General features: G+C 50.7%; 2 protein-coding genes across 2 annotated transcripts; one reads left to right on the top strand and one right to left on the bottom strand.

Annotated features, from left to right (window-relative positions):
- The first annotated feature begins 7,344 nt into the window (after nt 1–7,344).
- LOC120667573 (phosphoenolpyruvate carboxylase kinase 1-like) lies at nt 7,345–7,924 on the top strand. Its single transcript, XM_039947623.1, has 2 exons — nt 7,345–7,453; nt 7,539–7,924. The coding sequence occupies exons 1-2, from the start codon at nt 7,345–7,347 to the stop codon at nt 7,922–7,924; spliced, it is 495 nt and encodes a 164-aa protein (XP_039803557.1).
- Nucleotides 7,925–9,214: 1,290 nt separating this feature from the next.
- LOC120664468 lies at nt 9,215–12,138 on the bottom strand. Its single transcript, XM_039943713.1, has 5 exons — nt 11,976–12,138; nt 11,694–11,805; nt 10,800–10,975; nt 10,628–10,711; nt 9,215–10,373 (listed from the first exon to the last, which is right to left on the bottom strand). The coding sequence occupies exons 3-5, from the start codon at nt 10,972–10,974 to the stop codon at nt 9,616–9,618; spliced, it is 1,017 nt and encodes a 338-aa protein (XP_039799647.1). The 5' UTR covers nt 10,975; nt 11,694–11,805; nt 11,976–12,138; the 3' UTR covers nt 9,215–9,615.
- Between the last annotated feature and the right edge of the window lie 3,583 nt (nt 12,139–15,721).

The raw sequence follows: 15,721 nt of genomic DNA, 5'->3' as shown, positions 1-15,721 counted from the left end.
GGGATGAACTGGACATGAACCTCCGTTGCCACCTTGCGGGCGCGGACGCTTGCCATGCGCATTCTGGCCCCCAGCCGCTGCCGCAGCAGCTGGTGCCGCTGCTGCAGCGACCGGACCGCCGGCTTGTGGCTCCCCGCGACCCCGGTTCTTGTTCTTCTTTTTCTTGCCACCGCCCTGGACGGTAGCTCCGGAGCCACCAGCCTTGGCGTCTCCATCTTGGGGGGCTGAGTGCCATGCGCGGCCCTGGCACACTTGTCAGCCAAGGAGAAAAGTGTGGTAACGCTTTCCACCTCGTGCGTCGCCAGTTTCTCGAGCATCTTCTCATCACGTACCCCCTGATGGAAAACAGTAATGATAGATGCATCAAAGATATGAGGAATGGTACCCCGTACCTTGGTGAAGCGCGAGATGAATGCCCGGAGCGTCTCTCCGGGTTTCTGCCTCACGGCATGGAGGTGAGCCTCCACACCATGCTGCTGGTACGCACTGGCGAAGTTCGCAGTGAACCTCGCACAGAGCTCCTTCCAGGACTGAATCGTCCCAGGAGTGTGGTTCATGAGCCAAGTCCGGGCTGGCCCAGTCAAGGCTACATGAAAGTAGCTCGCCATGACAGCGTCGTTGCCACCAGCTGCTGTGATGGCGGTAACGTACACCTGCTGGAATTCCGACGGATTAGTGGTACCATCGCACTTCTCCGGCAGGTGCGGGCGGAACTTGGACGGCCATGCCACCGCGCGGAGGTGATCCGCCAGCGCAGCGCAACCCACCCCTGCCACCGGGGTGCCCGCCTGTATCCGGGCGTTTCCCGGAGGCTTGGGTGCCGCTGCATCCAAGTCGGCGTTGAGGTTGCGGCCCTCGATGTTGAGGCGGCGTTCTCGCGCCCTTTCCACGGAGATGCGGGCGTCCTCACCCGCACGCCTGCGGTTGAGCTCTGCCCGCAGGTCTTCTGTTCGCGCACCCCTCACCGTGGGGGAGCGCACGGAAGACGACGCACCGCCCTGGCGCCGGTGGTAGGGTACCACCGCATTGCCAGGCGGAGGTCGTTGCCCAGTCCTTGCAGAACTGGGGGAGGCCTGAGCCAGATGGAGGAGACGGTCAACATCATCCCGCCACTGCCTCAGGGCGTCTGGCGAGGCTGCAGTAGCCGGAGGGTTGCGAAGCAACTCCCTAGCTGCCGCCAGCGCTCCGCCGCTCTCAGCTTGTGAGGGGGCCTTGACGGGCGCCCTGACTCTCGCCGACGTGCAGCGCGTGCCGCTGCCGACGGTGGCTGCTCCACGGGCACGTGCAGCGCGTGCCGCTGCCGACGTGCAGGAAGGCGAGAGGCGCGTTGCGCGGATGACGCCACACCCTCCGTCATCTTCACGTCATCGCCGTGGTGGGAGTGCTCAACCACCCGAACCATGGAGATGAGAAAGAGATGAACTAAAACTAGCTAAAGTTTCCCCTACCTGGCGCGCCAAATGTCGTGTTGTGCAAACCCACAGCCGGGTGGCGTAGTGTACCCGCCTAAACCCAGAGGGTGAGTACTCGGGGGGTAGCTAGGATTAGTCCAATCTAGATGCAAGAACACGATGAACACAACAGGTTTAGAGTGGTTCGGGTCGCCGGAGCGTAATACCCTACGTCCACTGTGTGTTGTATTGCTTGTGCTCTCAAGAGGTTGAGAACGGGATTATTCGGAGTGAATCCCAGCTTGTGTTGTGTTTGCCTTCGCTTGACTTGGCTTTACGTACTCCTCCCTTTTATATCTCAAGGGAGGAGTGTATATAGCCGTTGGGTCCCCGACAGATGGGCCCAGCGATGTAGTATAAAATAACATATTATACAGACATTATGGCGTTGCAGGCGACGGAGACCTTATTCCTGGATTTCCTTGCTTTGCCCGTGGGAATCTTCCGTCCGGCATAGCCATGCCCTGACTTGTCGAAACGGCCCAAGGGCGTAGCTTGCGGCGTAGCTTGCCGTAGCCTGCCGCGTAGCTGAACGGGCCGTGTAGCTTGCAGCGTAGGCGGTATGATAAAAGTGTGACGTGACGTCGTATCCATTTAATGCGGAAGACGGGCTCTGCGCGGATGCGGCGCATGCGGCTGCACTGTGTACCTCGGTAATATGCGGTCTACAGTGAGGCCTGACAAAAGCTTCCCCGCGTGCCGCGGTGGCAGAGCACGCCTCAACCACCCGCATTGAATGCGGTGGGTGGGCGAGTCTTCCAGCAGAAGACTCGCGCTCGCGCCCGCGCCCGCGCCCGCGCCCGCGGGACACGTGGCGCCCCCGGACCCCGCCCCGGCGGTATATTGGTTCTACGCGCGTGGGAGGTCCGGACGGACGCGGGGAGGTCCCGGACCCATATGGGGGGTTCCGAGCCCTCGGCTGTTGGCGCGGAGCTCCCCCTCCTCAGGGACACGTGGCGTCACTGGACCCGTTCCCAGAGCGGGGAACGGGTCCGGGGCCGTTGGCTTGGTGAGGTAAGAGCCGGCCCCCTGGGGCCCGGCTGCTCCGCCCATTAGGGCGTAGTTATGGAAGACTACGCGAGTCCTGTTTTGCTGCAGTAGGAGTGGGTATCCCTGCTACAGGGTACCGACAGCAAACAACTTGTAATTGGATGAATATATAGTGTGGCTGCTGCATGCAGAAGCAGCCAGGCTGCATGTGACTGAGTTTGACACTGGCTAAATCATGGTTGGGGAACAATTCTGAACCCCAGCTAAAGAGTGGAGGAAAGTAGCTGAAAGCACTCCTGTCCTACTAAATGCAAGTATATGTTTATTCATTCATCCTCGATCATGAGATAGATAGATGGATGCTTCATGCTTCACAGCGCAGCTTTATTTTGGTACCCACAAGACCAGCTAAAGACCATGGATGAACAAATAAATAATCGGGACACACATTGCTTCCAACTCAAGACCTGCTGCTTGTACTTTGTGACCTGTGAGTCTGTGACTCTTAGTGATCCTCCAACCAACCACACCATTATATTTAGGATTTGGCTCCCAGCTGCATGCATGCTGACCTCAGATGACACCAGCAGCATTGCATCCATGCTGATTGCTCCAACAAAACTGTCTGCAATGCCTGCCACTATAGCAAGTCCCTTAACATGCATCAGTGCCTGAGGTAAGGTAGCCCTCAAGATCCCAAATGACTGGACTGATCGTTATACTTATCCTTGATCGATACGTTTTGTTTTTTGTACTGTGTCACAGTGCTAGTAGTTTTTTCTGGTCTGGTCTCAAGAGCTGTGCAAGGAGGAATGGGATCCAATGGCACATCAGCTAGATCATTGGTTCATCAGATATTAAAATTTGGTCCTGCATGTGCAATTCATCAAGCTCTTTCGCAAGCTAGGGACGAAATATCTCTGTGGCTCGTTCGCAAGCTAGGTCGGGTGAAACAACTGACAAGGGTATACGTCGCGTTGAAGAGATACAGAAAAGGCAAGTAAAAAAATATGTACCGGTGCGTCCTGGAATAATCCACGCATGGTGTTTGTGGGGAAATAAAGCGCACATTAGCTTGTTGATAGAATTTCACATGCTGAATGCCTGCATGTCCTGCTGGCTTGCTTTACTTTGCTCCCTGAGGGCTGGTGCTGCAGCATCTAGAAACACACAAGCACAGCTCCAACTTTTTGGCAAGCATATCTCAGGAGCCAATCATGGCATCACGGCAAAAATATGGGCTGACATGACTTGTATGACTTCCAACCACTAAAATTAAAAGGCTTTGTTGTGCATATGCATGACTACTTGGATCGATCCATTGGGACTTCTCATCCCTTGTTGACATGTGCATTGTAAAGTTGCGAGCCTGCCTTTTCCTGGATCTGAGAATGGCACAACCTACCTCACAAGGGAATGCGACGTGACATCCATGTTCTTTACCTCTTTGCATGTTCTTTTTTTTTCCCCTTCTCCTTCTCTCGTGTTTTTGCCCCTCTTAAAGCAAAAGAATATGGGCACAATAATAGGATGCGCTTGACACCACTTGACGCCCTTTGCTACAGATCGCCTGTAACACCCTGCACGCGAAACCACACTATAACCTTAGCCACATGGGCCGGTCAAACTAGAACACGAATGGCTGGGGTAGATGATCTGAAGCCGGATGCCGTGCACGTGGTTTCTACATGACGCTGAACAAGTCGATCGTTCTGAAGGCTTGTTTGAGATCTATGAATTCCACAATCAAACAATTCAAACTCGATGCTACCTTAGGGGCCGTTTAGTTTCCAAAAATTTTCACATCCCCTTTAAACACATGTATGAAGCACTAAATGTAATTAAATAACAAAACTAATTACACAGTTTGGATGTACACGACGAGACGAATCTTTTAAGCCTAATTAGTGCATGATTAGCCATAAGTGCTACAGTAACCCATATGTGCTAATGCTGCGGTCAAAGACCTCAAAAGATTCGTCTCGTGGTTTCCAAGTGAGTTCTAGAATTAGTTTTTTAATTAGTGTCCGAAAAACCTTCCCGACATCTGGTCAAAGAGACATCCAAAAAATTTTGCCTTTGGAACTAAACGGCCCCTTAATTTGGAGAAACAAGTGCCAGTGCATTAAACTGTGCTTGGGTTTGAGGTTACAGGAGCAACGGCGTGACATGTGGCTTCCATCTGGCCCAGCCACGCGAGTGGGTCTGCCCTGCACGTGCTCCACATGCTGAGTCACGCGTACTTGCTTTCAGTGCCCTCTCGCCGCTGTCTCCTCCGATCCCCAGCCGAATCACTGTGCGCTGTGAGGTCGTGATGCTGACAGAGACAGTATCGAGCGAGAGGCGACGGCAATAACTTTTGCGAAACGCCCATTTCGTTTCAGGGCAAATTGGCAATGGCATGGCATCCCCTCCCCGTGTTCAGTCCATCGCGATCGCTTCGTCTCAGGGCAGGGCAGCCCTGCGTGTCCTGACCCCAATCTCACTCACACTCACGCAGTCACGCTGCTGCCGTGCGGCAGGCATGCATTCATGTGGGTGGATCCAAAGCTGCAACTTTGAGCAGCGCTGAAAACCATGGACGGACACGGACAGCCAGCGGCGGAGGCAGGATTGGAGAGAAGGGGGCTGAAACAATAGAAATATTAATTTGTGTGAAGATTTAATGGTGATTTGGAGGTCTTGCTACAGTAATTTGAGTGTAGTTAACCCCTCTTGGGGGGCTGGAGCCCCCAGCCCCATGTAGATCCGCCGCTGCGGACAGCAACCTACCTTTGCCTGTTTTGCCCAGGGCCCAGACGGACACCGAAAGAACCTAGTAGCTGCTTGGAGTAAGCGAATAGTTATATATATATCTGTATATATACATACATATATATAGGTGCATTTCTTCCCCATTGCGGATTTGTGTATACATACGGCCATCGAATTGAAGCACCCATTTGTTTGTCTTGTTCAATTGATCTTTCAGTTTCAGACTTTCAGTGGTGTCCTCTCGATCCCAAGCTAGTTGTCACACAAACAGAATCATTGTGCCAATGTACATACACCCAACGCGCCAGAGCTGTACGCTTGTCGCAGTGTGGCCATCACTGGTCAGTGTCTACGTAAGCAAGGAGATTCGCACAGCAGGTGCCAAGGGGTTTTGCTTGCATTGGCGGATTGGCCTATAGCTAGCAAGCTAGCTAGCTCTCACACACAGCAGACACAGCCCTGGCTGGAGCTGTACAACATTATCGGTCACACATTGCTCTCTCTCTCTCTCTCTCTCTCTCGCACATCGTCATGTCCCCCGGCTACAGCTAGCCATCGACAGCGGCGCGCAAGCCTCCGAGGCGGCGCCTTGGCCGGGCGCGCGGCCTGAGAGCGCCGCGGCATGTGGCATGTGAGGGCAGGCCGCCGGGTGGGGCCTTGCATTGTCCAGCCACACCCGGGTGACCTCGCTCGCGGTCGCGGCGCGCTGCTGCTCCTACGCATGACAGGTGGGCTGGCTGACCGGCCGGCGGACGTGCCGGTCTGCGCTGGACCGATCGGCACACGGGCATGCCGCGCGGCGTCTCCGTGCCCTTGCAGTGCCGTGCGGGCACTGCCGCTGCTTCCAGCTCATAGACTGGGGGTGGGACCACCGCGCACGCTGTCGTGCCCAGTGCCAGCTGGCTGGTCTGAGAGCCGTCGGATGGGAGGATGGACGGCTCCGATGGGACCCGGGGTCCCGCTGTATACTATGAGTGTGGCGATCAGACAACCTGTGTGCCACTGCCGGAGGAAGGAAAATAATGGTACTGGGGGATGTCTTATTCTCTCGTTTCTCCGAGAATTAAATTAAATGTCTCGATGAATGAATATCCAAGAGTCGACGGACTCGAATCCGGGTAGACGAGGAGAAAGCCTTGTATCGCCCCTGCTCGTGCCGGCCATGGACGAAGTTGGCAGCTCATCATCAATCATACCACCACGTACCTACCTATTCCGTGCCCCGATGTGGTCAGTGATCCGCGTGACGACGCGCATCCACTGCTCGCTCTATATCCGCTGCCAACGAGCACTGTGCGAGAGTCTATGGCTCTGTTTAGTTTAAAAAAATTTAAAAGATTTCTCGTCCCATCAAATTTTTTAGCACATGCATGAAGCATTAAATATAATTTAAAAAATAATTAATTGCATAATTTAGCTGAAAATGATGAGATGAATTTTTTGAGTCTAATTAGATCATAATTAGACACTAATTACCAAATAAAAACAAAAATACTATAATAACCGAATCTAAAAATTTTCGCGAACTAAACACGCCCTATGGCCGCTTGTCTGGTTGAATGGGTGTAGCCGTGGAGGGGGAGAGTTAAATTGGGAGTTAATTCCCTGAATGCCATCAAAATTTTAGCTAATCCCTTCAATGCCATCAAAATTTAGATCATCCCTTCATTGCCATTGAAATTTTACTTTAATCCCTTCAATGCCATTTCCGTTAGATTTGGTGCACTGCTCCATGAAAAAACTGTGCCGAAACGTTAAACTGCATCTGCCAATTTTTTTTGTTCCATTTTTACCCTTGTAAATCTTCCCCAACCCCAGGAAGGAAATTCTATCCTCTCTCTTTCTCGACGCGCCACCCCTCCTGTTCCCTTCGCCGCCCCCGCCAGCGAGTCGCCCCGCCGCGCCGCCCCAACCCTGCTCCCTCCGCCGGCGCGCCGCCCCTTCGCGCCGCACCCTCCCTGCTCCCTCCGGCGGCAGCGGCGGGCGTAGCCCCTCCCTCGCCGGCCGTCCTACCTGCTCCCTCCCTCGATGCAGCTCGGGTCGACGGCACACGGCGAGTGGGCAGGGCCGTGGCGGCCAGCGCGCGGATCTCCCCCTCCCTCCCCTCCGCGGCGGCGCGCGGGACCACTCCCCTCCCCACTGCTCTCCCATGGCGCGCGGGACCACTCCCCTCCCCACTGCTCTCCCATGGCGCGCGGCAGGCACCCGGGAGCCGGCGCGGGGCCGCAGCGGGCACCCGAGAGCGGCGGCGCGGGGCCGTGACGGCCACCCAAGAGCAGAGCCGTCACCGTGGAGGGGGTCCACGGCGAGCGCGTCCGCGTGCGCGCGCGCGCCACGGGATAGGCCTCCGCCGCGGCGCGCCGGTGACGGAGCCCGTGGCGGCCGCCATCGTGGCGCAGCTGGCCCAGGCGCTGGCGCTGTGCCACCGCCGCGGGGTGGCGCACCGCGACGTCAAGCCCGACAACATCCTCATCGACGCCGCCGCCGAGGAGGATGAGGACGAGGACGAGGAGGACGGCCGCGGGGCGGCGCCGCGCGCGCGCCTGGCGGACTTCGGGTCCGCGGCGTGGGTGGGCGCGGAGGGGCTGGTGGGGACGCCCCACTACGTGGCCCCCGAGGTGGTCGCCGGCGGCGAGTACGGCGCCAAGGCCGACGTGTGGAGCGCCGGGGTGGTGATGTACGCGCTGCTGTCTGGCGGCGAGAGCAGCGTTGTGGGCTCCGACGCGTGATCTTGGCGGCGCCCGCAGCCTGCTCCCCTCCGGCAGCAGCGTCGTGGGCTCCGACGCGTGATCTTGGCCTCCGGCCGCGAGCGAGGCCGCCGCCTGGGCCGCGCCACCGTGCCCGCAGGCCCCGCCTGCTCCTGCTGGTCGCCATGCCGCCTTGCCCCGCCGCCGGCCGGCCCTGTGGCCGGCGGGAGCCCCGCCGGTCGGCCAGATTCGCGCGCAGGCAGAAGGGAACCAGGGCGGGGGAGTGGCAGGGGGGCGGAGGAGGAGTGCCGCGGGTGAAGAGGAAGAGTGGCGCAGCGGTGGGGGGCGCCCAGGGGCAATAATGTCTTTTTCACCTAATTTAACAGTCAATCTAACAGCTGACTCACGGAATGACAATGAGGGGATTGGAGTAAAATTTCAGTGGCAATGAAAGAATGGCCTAAATTTTGATGGCATTTAAGGGATTGTCTTAAATTTTAATGACATAATTGGAGGGCTCAGCGGCCCGCGAATGAATGCGTGCACCTGAGCTGCCTTGGACGGAGGGCTCGCATCGCAGCAGGAGTTGTCGCCAATGAATGAACGAGGTCTGACATCTTGGCCTACCAAGTTGCAATGATGATCCACCCGGGTGGGAGTGAAGTCCAGCTCGCCTGCGCGCATTTTCCTGGTGCTCAACTGCTCATCAGTCCAAGTTGCGGCACAAACCTGATGAAGACAAACACCAGCCACCACGAATGCAGTGCCACAAAAGGGCTCAACGTTGTCTCTGACACTTGGCAGCAATAACTCAATCCATGGTGGAAACACTTGTCCTATGGGGGCGTTTAGTTCCAAAAACAAAAAAAATTTGGGTGTCACATCAACTTTGACCAGATGTCGGGAGGGATTTTCGAACACTAATTAAAAAACTAATTTCAGAACTCACTTAAAAACCGCAAGACGAATCTTTTGAGGCCTTTGACCGCATCATTAACACATGTGGATTACTGTAACACTTATGTCTAATGATGCTCTAATTAGGCTCAAAAGATTCGTCTCGTCGTGTACATCCAAACTGTGTAATTAGTTTTATTATTTAATTACATTTAGTGCTTTATACATGTGTTTAAAGGGGAGTTGAAAATTTTTGGGAACTAAACGGGCCAATTGGTGGCAGCAGGAAGACTGAATTCCTCCCGACTTGGCGGCAGAAGCAGAAATCTATGCGATCAAGAAAATGAGGAAAAATACCTTCCCCACCCCACGTAATCAACCAAGCAAAACATCTGAAGTGAACTATCTTTGCAAACATAAGACACCACTAGCACGTCGATAAATGAGGCAAATGCCATACGTGGGCTGAACCCATCCATTCCAAAGGGCCCCTCTGAACCATACTGGTCCAAAAGAGGAGGCACGATGCACAATTGTACGCAAATGGAAGACCTGTACAAATAACTAGGCACCAAGTTCACCATTGAACATTGATTGAACTACCAACCTACCTAGGTCTGAGAAATGAATGAATAAAGAAGAGACCCTTCCTAATATTCAGAAAGCAAATCGACTTGACACCACGACTAAAATGGGAGAAAAATCAATCAACAACCTAACATTATGCAAAGACCTTAGCAAAGATTTTGGTGATGTGTGCTGAGAGCTTCTGCAAAGCCCTGCTTATTGTACCGGAGAACCACCTTCTGGTCCGTGTAGCAAAGCAACCTAGAGTACTACAAGATGTTCGACACTTGAGCTGAGAGTTTTTCCTGCAGTTCTCTGATCTTAGAGCTCAGCTCCACCTTCTGCTCCTTGTAGCTCTGAAGCAGGAAGTCCTTGCCTTCAATAACTTCCTTCAGTTCACTGACCTCTCTCTTTAGCAACTCCACCCTCTCTCCCTCTCCTTTCCTCTTCTCCACACCGTTACAATGCAACTCAGGGTCATCCAGACTGCTGTCAGAATAGCCATTAACATGCCCATTGGTGCCATTTGACTGCCACTGTCCTGCTTGAAAAGGTTTATCATGCAAGAGCGATTCTGCAACACAATGATCTGCGATGATCTTCCTTAGATGCTGAACCTCCCTCTCAGATTCAAACAGATCTCGGTTGGTGCCATCCAATTGAGACTGCAAGTTGGTGTTCTGTGTCACCTGGATGGTGAGAGAGTTCTTGAGATCCGCAATCTGAGCTTGCATCTCCATGATCATCTCATCACGTCTCTTGAGCTGCTGCCTCAGCTTCTGTATGACCTCTCGCTTGCTGTAAATGTCAGATCCTGATTCTGAAACAGACGGAGAGCCTGAACAGTTTGAGTACTGAAATGTTTTCTGGGGATCTTCAAGCCGGTCAGGTGATGATGACCACATGACACCGCTGTTCTCTTTGTTTGATTCTGTTGCTGGTATCTTGACAAGAAGATTGGATGGTTCAGTTGATCTGGATATAGGACTTGGAGGTGCTTGCTTGACATCCACTCCATCTGCATGCCCTGCATATGATAACCAGGGATAAGTGTTTTGTTTTCCATATTTAGCTTCATGGTTTCAGTTATTATGATGTGCGACCTGTTCTGCAATGGAGAAATAAAATCCTGCAGTTTCAAAATTGTATGATAGGCATTCAGCAGTTTTGTATGGTACTCAATTTAATGCCAGATGAAGAACTCAACATTGTGTATGGGTACAAGGTTCTGATGAGCGGGCTACAGGCAACATAACATATTAAAAAGGTACAGAAAATTACCTGACATATAACAGTGACAGCTAGTTTGATCACTAAACCTGTAGAGGTTGGAGTGCAGATCACATGTCCCAGGCCTTCTTTTGGCTGCAATTTTGCAAAGTCAGAACTCGGCAGCAAGCATTCAAAGATGGAAAAGTGATACAGGTTACACTTCAAATGGTTAAACCCAGACCTTTGGTAGAAGTATTTTGCTGCTTGGTTACAAATATTTGCTTCAGTTTGGACCCAAGTCTGACTGAAAGTGTGCTAAGCAAAACTCCTCCAGCAACAAGAACCCAGTTTGGTCCTCCTTGGACATCATTAGCCTTCCCTGCCTTCTGTATGCTCCCGTTGGCCTTGGACTTCATCCTAAGAATCACAGATTTCGTCAGACTAGTGTGCAGCTTAGCTTATATATGGATAGCAATATGGTAAGTAACACAGTTCCCATGTTTGTACAGGACAAACAAATGATTCAGCTACAAACAAATGCATCATACAGGTTTGATAAGATGATTGATGATTTTGTCACAAGACCTTGATTACCAAACAAAAGCTATTTACATGTGTATCAAACAAAACCTACAAACAAGTTTGGGTTGTACTCTATGGTGCCGTTCAGATAGCACAAGGTTTTAATGCAGAGCTTCATTTATATGCAGAGGGTATTTTCATAACTTCCCACCATATCAAATCATAACCCAGCCATACATAACCCACCCCTTCCATCGGAAATGGATTGGTGGGATAAGAAGCTCTCATTCCCCTTTTCGCAAACCTTACATCCAAACATGGGATAAAATCTATCCCACCCCCCCTCGTATCTCGGCTCTCCCATTCCCTCCCTCCATTTTGAATAGTATACTGCATTTTGAATATGGGTTTTAATATCGAGATCTCATATGGGGCTCTGATTTTACATGTGAAGTAATTAGGAGAGAAAAGTCGAAGGGACTTTTTCAAGTGAGAGTAGTCCCTAAGCAAGGTTCTGAATTGGAACTACCTTAGATTAGAACAGGCTGAATTGGAAATGATATGCCTACTGCAACAGTACTAAAACATTAGGGACATGAGAGAGGATGCTCACCTTGGCGGGCGGGATCGGTCTGCACAGAGCAGTAAGGAGTGGCGGAGGTGGGGTTACTGGTTAGGAGCCGAGGAGGACGACAGATGAACAGAGGCCGGAGTCGGAGGGGCGGCTGCGCGGAGGACATGGGTGTACACATTTACAACCATAATTTTTGCAAACGGAATCGAGGTTAGTAGGTAATATATTGTAACTGGATTCAGATCCGAATACAAATAGTTTTGTTAGGGTTTGGGGTGCTCCGCCTCGCACAGCAGAAGGAAAGAGAAGGGGCAGGCATACCTGGTGGGTGCTCGTCGGCGGCAAAGGGCTGGGCGAAGTCGTGAGCGCCGCCGCTCGCCCAGTCGCCGCCGCCAGGGAAGGAAGAGCAAGGGAGGAGAGAGTCCGAGAGAAGGGAAAGGGTTTAAGAAACAGAGGGAGAGATGAACCTGAGGCAGAGCCCAGCGGGGAGGGGCTGTCAATGGCCATGTTTGGTAAAGGGTCACATCAAGATTTCACAAACAGAAGAATTTCCGTATGGAGTCCTAAATGTAGTCTATTTGTAAAATTTTTTCAGGGACGGATGTAACTTTTTGAATCTAATGACGGTAATTAATTGATGATTTGCTACAGTGATGCTACAGTACCATCCTCTAATCACGCGGTCAAAGGCCTCATTAGATTCGTCTCGCGATTTACACGGGGGTTGTGGAGGTGACTTTGTAATTAGACTTCATTTAATACTCTAAATTAGTGGTCAAAAAACTAAAAAGTTTTCGCGAATTTTTTTTCAACCTGAACCAAACACGGCCAATGAGCCGAGCTCGAGCGAGCCTGCCACCTGAAGCTGGAGGGCTGAACCATCTAGAGACGAGGTCTATGTGAGCCTGAGATATTTAGATCTATAGAATAATTTCAGTGAATAAATATAAACTAATTATAAAACTAATTAGAGCTAATTTTATGAGATGAATTTAATAAGCCAATTAATCAATCATTAATATATATTTACTGTAGCACAACATGGTCAAATAATAAACTAATTAGACTTAAATGAGGTCGCGCATTAGCCTCCATTTTAAAACTATTTTATAATTAATCTATATTTAATACTACTAATTAGTGTTCAAACATCCGATGTAACAGAACTAAAGTTTAGTTTAGAGTAACAAACAACCCTAGCTTTTAGACACTTCTACGGGAAAGGACTCTCCCAATAAGACTTGGTCCAAAACCCTCCACACCTAGGACCCTCCTAGCTCCATCCCGCCTTGCCCTGCCATTGAGCCCCCACCCTTTCCCGCCATCTATAGACATCCCCTCACCAGTGTCGCCTCCTTTCCTCTCCATCTCCCTTTTCACTCTCATCCCTCATCCTCCCCTTCGTCCACATCTATGGCGAGCTCCTCCACCCCATCACCAGTCCCGATCTCATCGACACCATTTTGATGTCAAGAAGAATGTTCTCTCCTCTTCCATTCCCTTCCCCCTCCACCTCCATCAAATTCCCTCACCGCCAAACTACCATCCTTCACCACCCGTCGGACAACGCCATCACCATCCACAACCCACCACCATAGGCGGTCTGGCGGCCTCCTCCCTAGCCATCCCTTTAGACGCAGCAGGTACCATTTCCGTCCTTCAAATTGAAATCCTAACCCGAATGAGATTTGTTGGAGAAGTTGTTGGAGCAGACGAGGTCACCGAAGTTGGAGGCATTTGTTGTTTCGATTTGTTACTTCTCTATTTATTTTCTTTTTATCTTCTAATATCCACTCATCTTCCTTGTACTGGGGTCTCGCCGTAACGCTAAATCGATAGCCCTCTCAATTTAGAATTTACTCTTTTTTTATATCACAATAGAGCGACTCCACAGCAGCAGTATTGATGATAAATAAGGAAGCACATATATAATAGATATCATTCGATGAATGAATTGAAAGAGAAGTTGAAAAGAGAAGCATATCTAGACGTTTAGCCTTACTATTTTGTGACTTTTTCATCTTGTGCGATGTAGCAACTCGCTAGCTAACTGAAGTGAGAGGACCATGATGTCGCCTAGAGGAGGAGGATGAATAGGCGTACCTACAAATTTTCACTCAAATACAGCGGATTAAATACACTGCCTGAAGAATCTGGAACTTTTGGCTTATCAAATTCGGAACTTCCGGATTTAGGCAAGACAGTAGGTGAACTCGAAACTTTCGAGTTCACTCAGAGCAAAGTGAATACAAAGAAGTGAACACAAAGAATCTAGTGCGAGTAAAAGATACAAGTTCAAACCCCAAATGTAGAGTAGGCTCAGTGAGGCTTCTTGGGCAGGTTCAAACAGTTCCAGCACATATAAAAAGAGCAAATTCTCCAAGACACCAAATGTCTAATGGAGAGCTCCTCAAATACACAATATAAATAAACACAATTGACACAAGAATTTGTTTTTACCAAAGTTCAGATTCACCTTGTGTACCCACGTGTGAATCCTAGTTTCCGTTGAGGCACCTAAGAAGAACACTTCCTTCTTGAGCTATCTAGCCTTGCCTTAGTAACCCGAGTTACTACGGGATCTTTCTCGATGTAGAGGTGGTACAAACTTCTCGGGACACACCACAACCGTTGGGTGCTCATCGAGCAACACCTACATCGAGCAACACCTAGCCGTCTAGGAGACAAGCTCCAAGAGTATCAAATGCCAATCACACAAATCTTGGCTAACCTCAAGTGCTCAAGGTTTGTTGTGCTCTTTGGTGCTCACAAACAGTCACTCTCTCAGACCCAACTCAAGGATATTCTCTAATCACACAATCTCACAAAGAGATGTTGGGGAGACCTCAACAATGGCTACCAAGCTTCTTCGGACGATCAGGAAGCAACAGAATAATGTCTGGAACAGCAGCCCACCAAGGAGGGGGCCAAGGGGTGTAAAAAGTCCCCCCCACAGTTTCCTCTTCCAAAAAAAAAGGGGGGTATATGTGACAGACCTGCCGAGTTAAAACGCTTAATTAAGCGTAGCAGCCATCGTCTGGAGCATTAGCTTAATTAAGTGTAACTTTACAGGCTGTTTCCAACCCACAGGCCGATCGAAACACACCAGAAGTCTCGCACGAAGGCGAGCGCAGAAGGTACCGGCACGTTACAATCTTACAAAAATAGCAAATTATATTAAGACTTTTACAAAATAGCTTTAAATTTAGAATTTACAAATGAAAAGATAGCAGCGGAAAAGAATCTAACTTACAGAGCATTTTTACTAGAGAATAAATAAAACAAACTAAATAAATCGAGAACTATCGAGACGTGAAGACAATGCGCCATATCGAGCCCACCGATATGACACCTAGTTAGCTCCTAAACCTGAAATAGGGTAAACAACAAACCCTGAGCAACTAATACTCAGCAAGACTTACCCGTCTATTGGGTATACTTAGCCCACATATTCTAGACATGCAAGCTTTTTGGCTAGTGGTTGGTTTTGCGGAAAAGAAGCAATTACAGGTGAGTCCTTATTTTTCTATGTTTTAGCTTCAATATAAAGTAATCAATTTACTAATCCTCTATGATTTGCAAATCTACAGCAATCATGGTAAACAAATAAATAATTAGATAATATCAGCCCACATCTCATCTCTTTTAATTCATTTCTTTGCTTCGATGTGACCAATTGATCAAGGCTCTCATGACCGCGAGACACGGCGAATCGATCCGATTTAACCTTGCAAGGTGGACCTAACCAACACGGCACGCAAAAGCCCCGTCGGACCCCACGCACCAATATTTCCCCACCCCGCCTCGAACTACAGGAACCAGCCCAACGACATATGGTTAGCCGAGCTCAACGTGAGACCACCAAAAGTAAACATATGCATCCCAATTCTCCGCGACTACTCAACTCGCCCTAGGAGTTGGGTGCGGGTTCCTGTACTTTTGAAGCAAAGCAGTACTCGGCTTACCGGTTTCGACTACCTCCTACTCCCGGCATGTGGCTAGTACAATTCAATCCCTGATCAGCACAGCCGACAACGGAACGATCCTTAATCGACACAGATGGGGCT

Source organism: Panicum virgatum, chromosome 3N (genome assembly GCF_016808335.1).
Source record: "Panicum virgatum strain AP13 chromosome 3N, P.virgatum_v5, whole genome shotgun sequence".
NCBI lineage: Eukaryota > Viridiplantae > Streptophyta > Magnoliopsida > Poales > Poaceae > Panicum > Panicum virgatum.
This window is presented reverse-complemented; position numbering and strand designations above follow the sequence as displayed.

Excerpts from the sequence above, each read along its gene's own strand:
- LOC120667573 (XM_039947623.1), top strand. The coding sequence starts at position 7,345 with ATGGCGCGCGGGACCACTCCCCTCCCCACTGCTCTCCCATGGCGCGCG. Across the intron at positions 7,454-7,538 it reads GAGAGCGGCGGCGCGGGGCC|GCCTCCGCCGCGGCGCGCCG; the intron begins GTGACGGCCACC and ends GCCACGGGATAG.
- LOC120664468 (XM_039943713.1), bottom strand. The coding sequence starts at position 10,974 with ATGAAGTCCAAGGCCAACGGGAGCATACAGAAGGCAGGGAAGGCTAAT. Across the intron at positions 10,712-10,799 it reads GCAAAATACTTCTACCAAAG|CCAAAAGAAGGCCTGGGACA; the intron begins GTCTGGGTTTAA and ends GCAAAATTGCAG. Across the intron at positions 10,374-10,627 it reads CTGTCACTGTTATATGTCAG|GGCATGCAGATGGAGTGGAT; the intron begins GTAATTTTCTGT and ends TATCATATGCAG.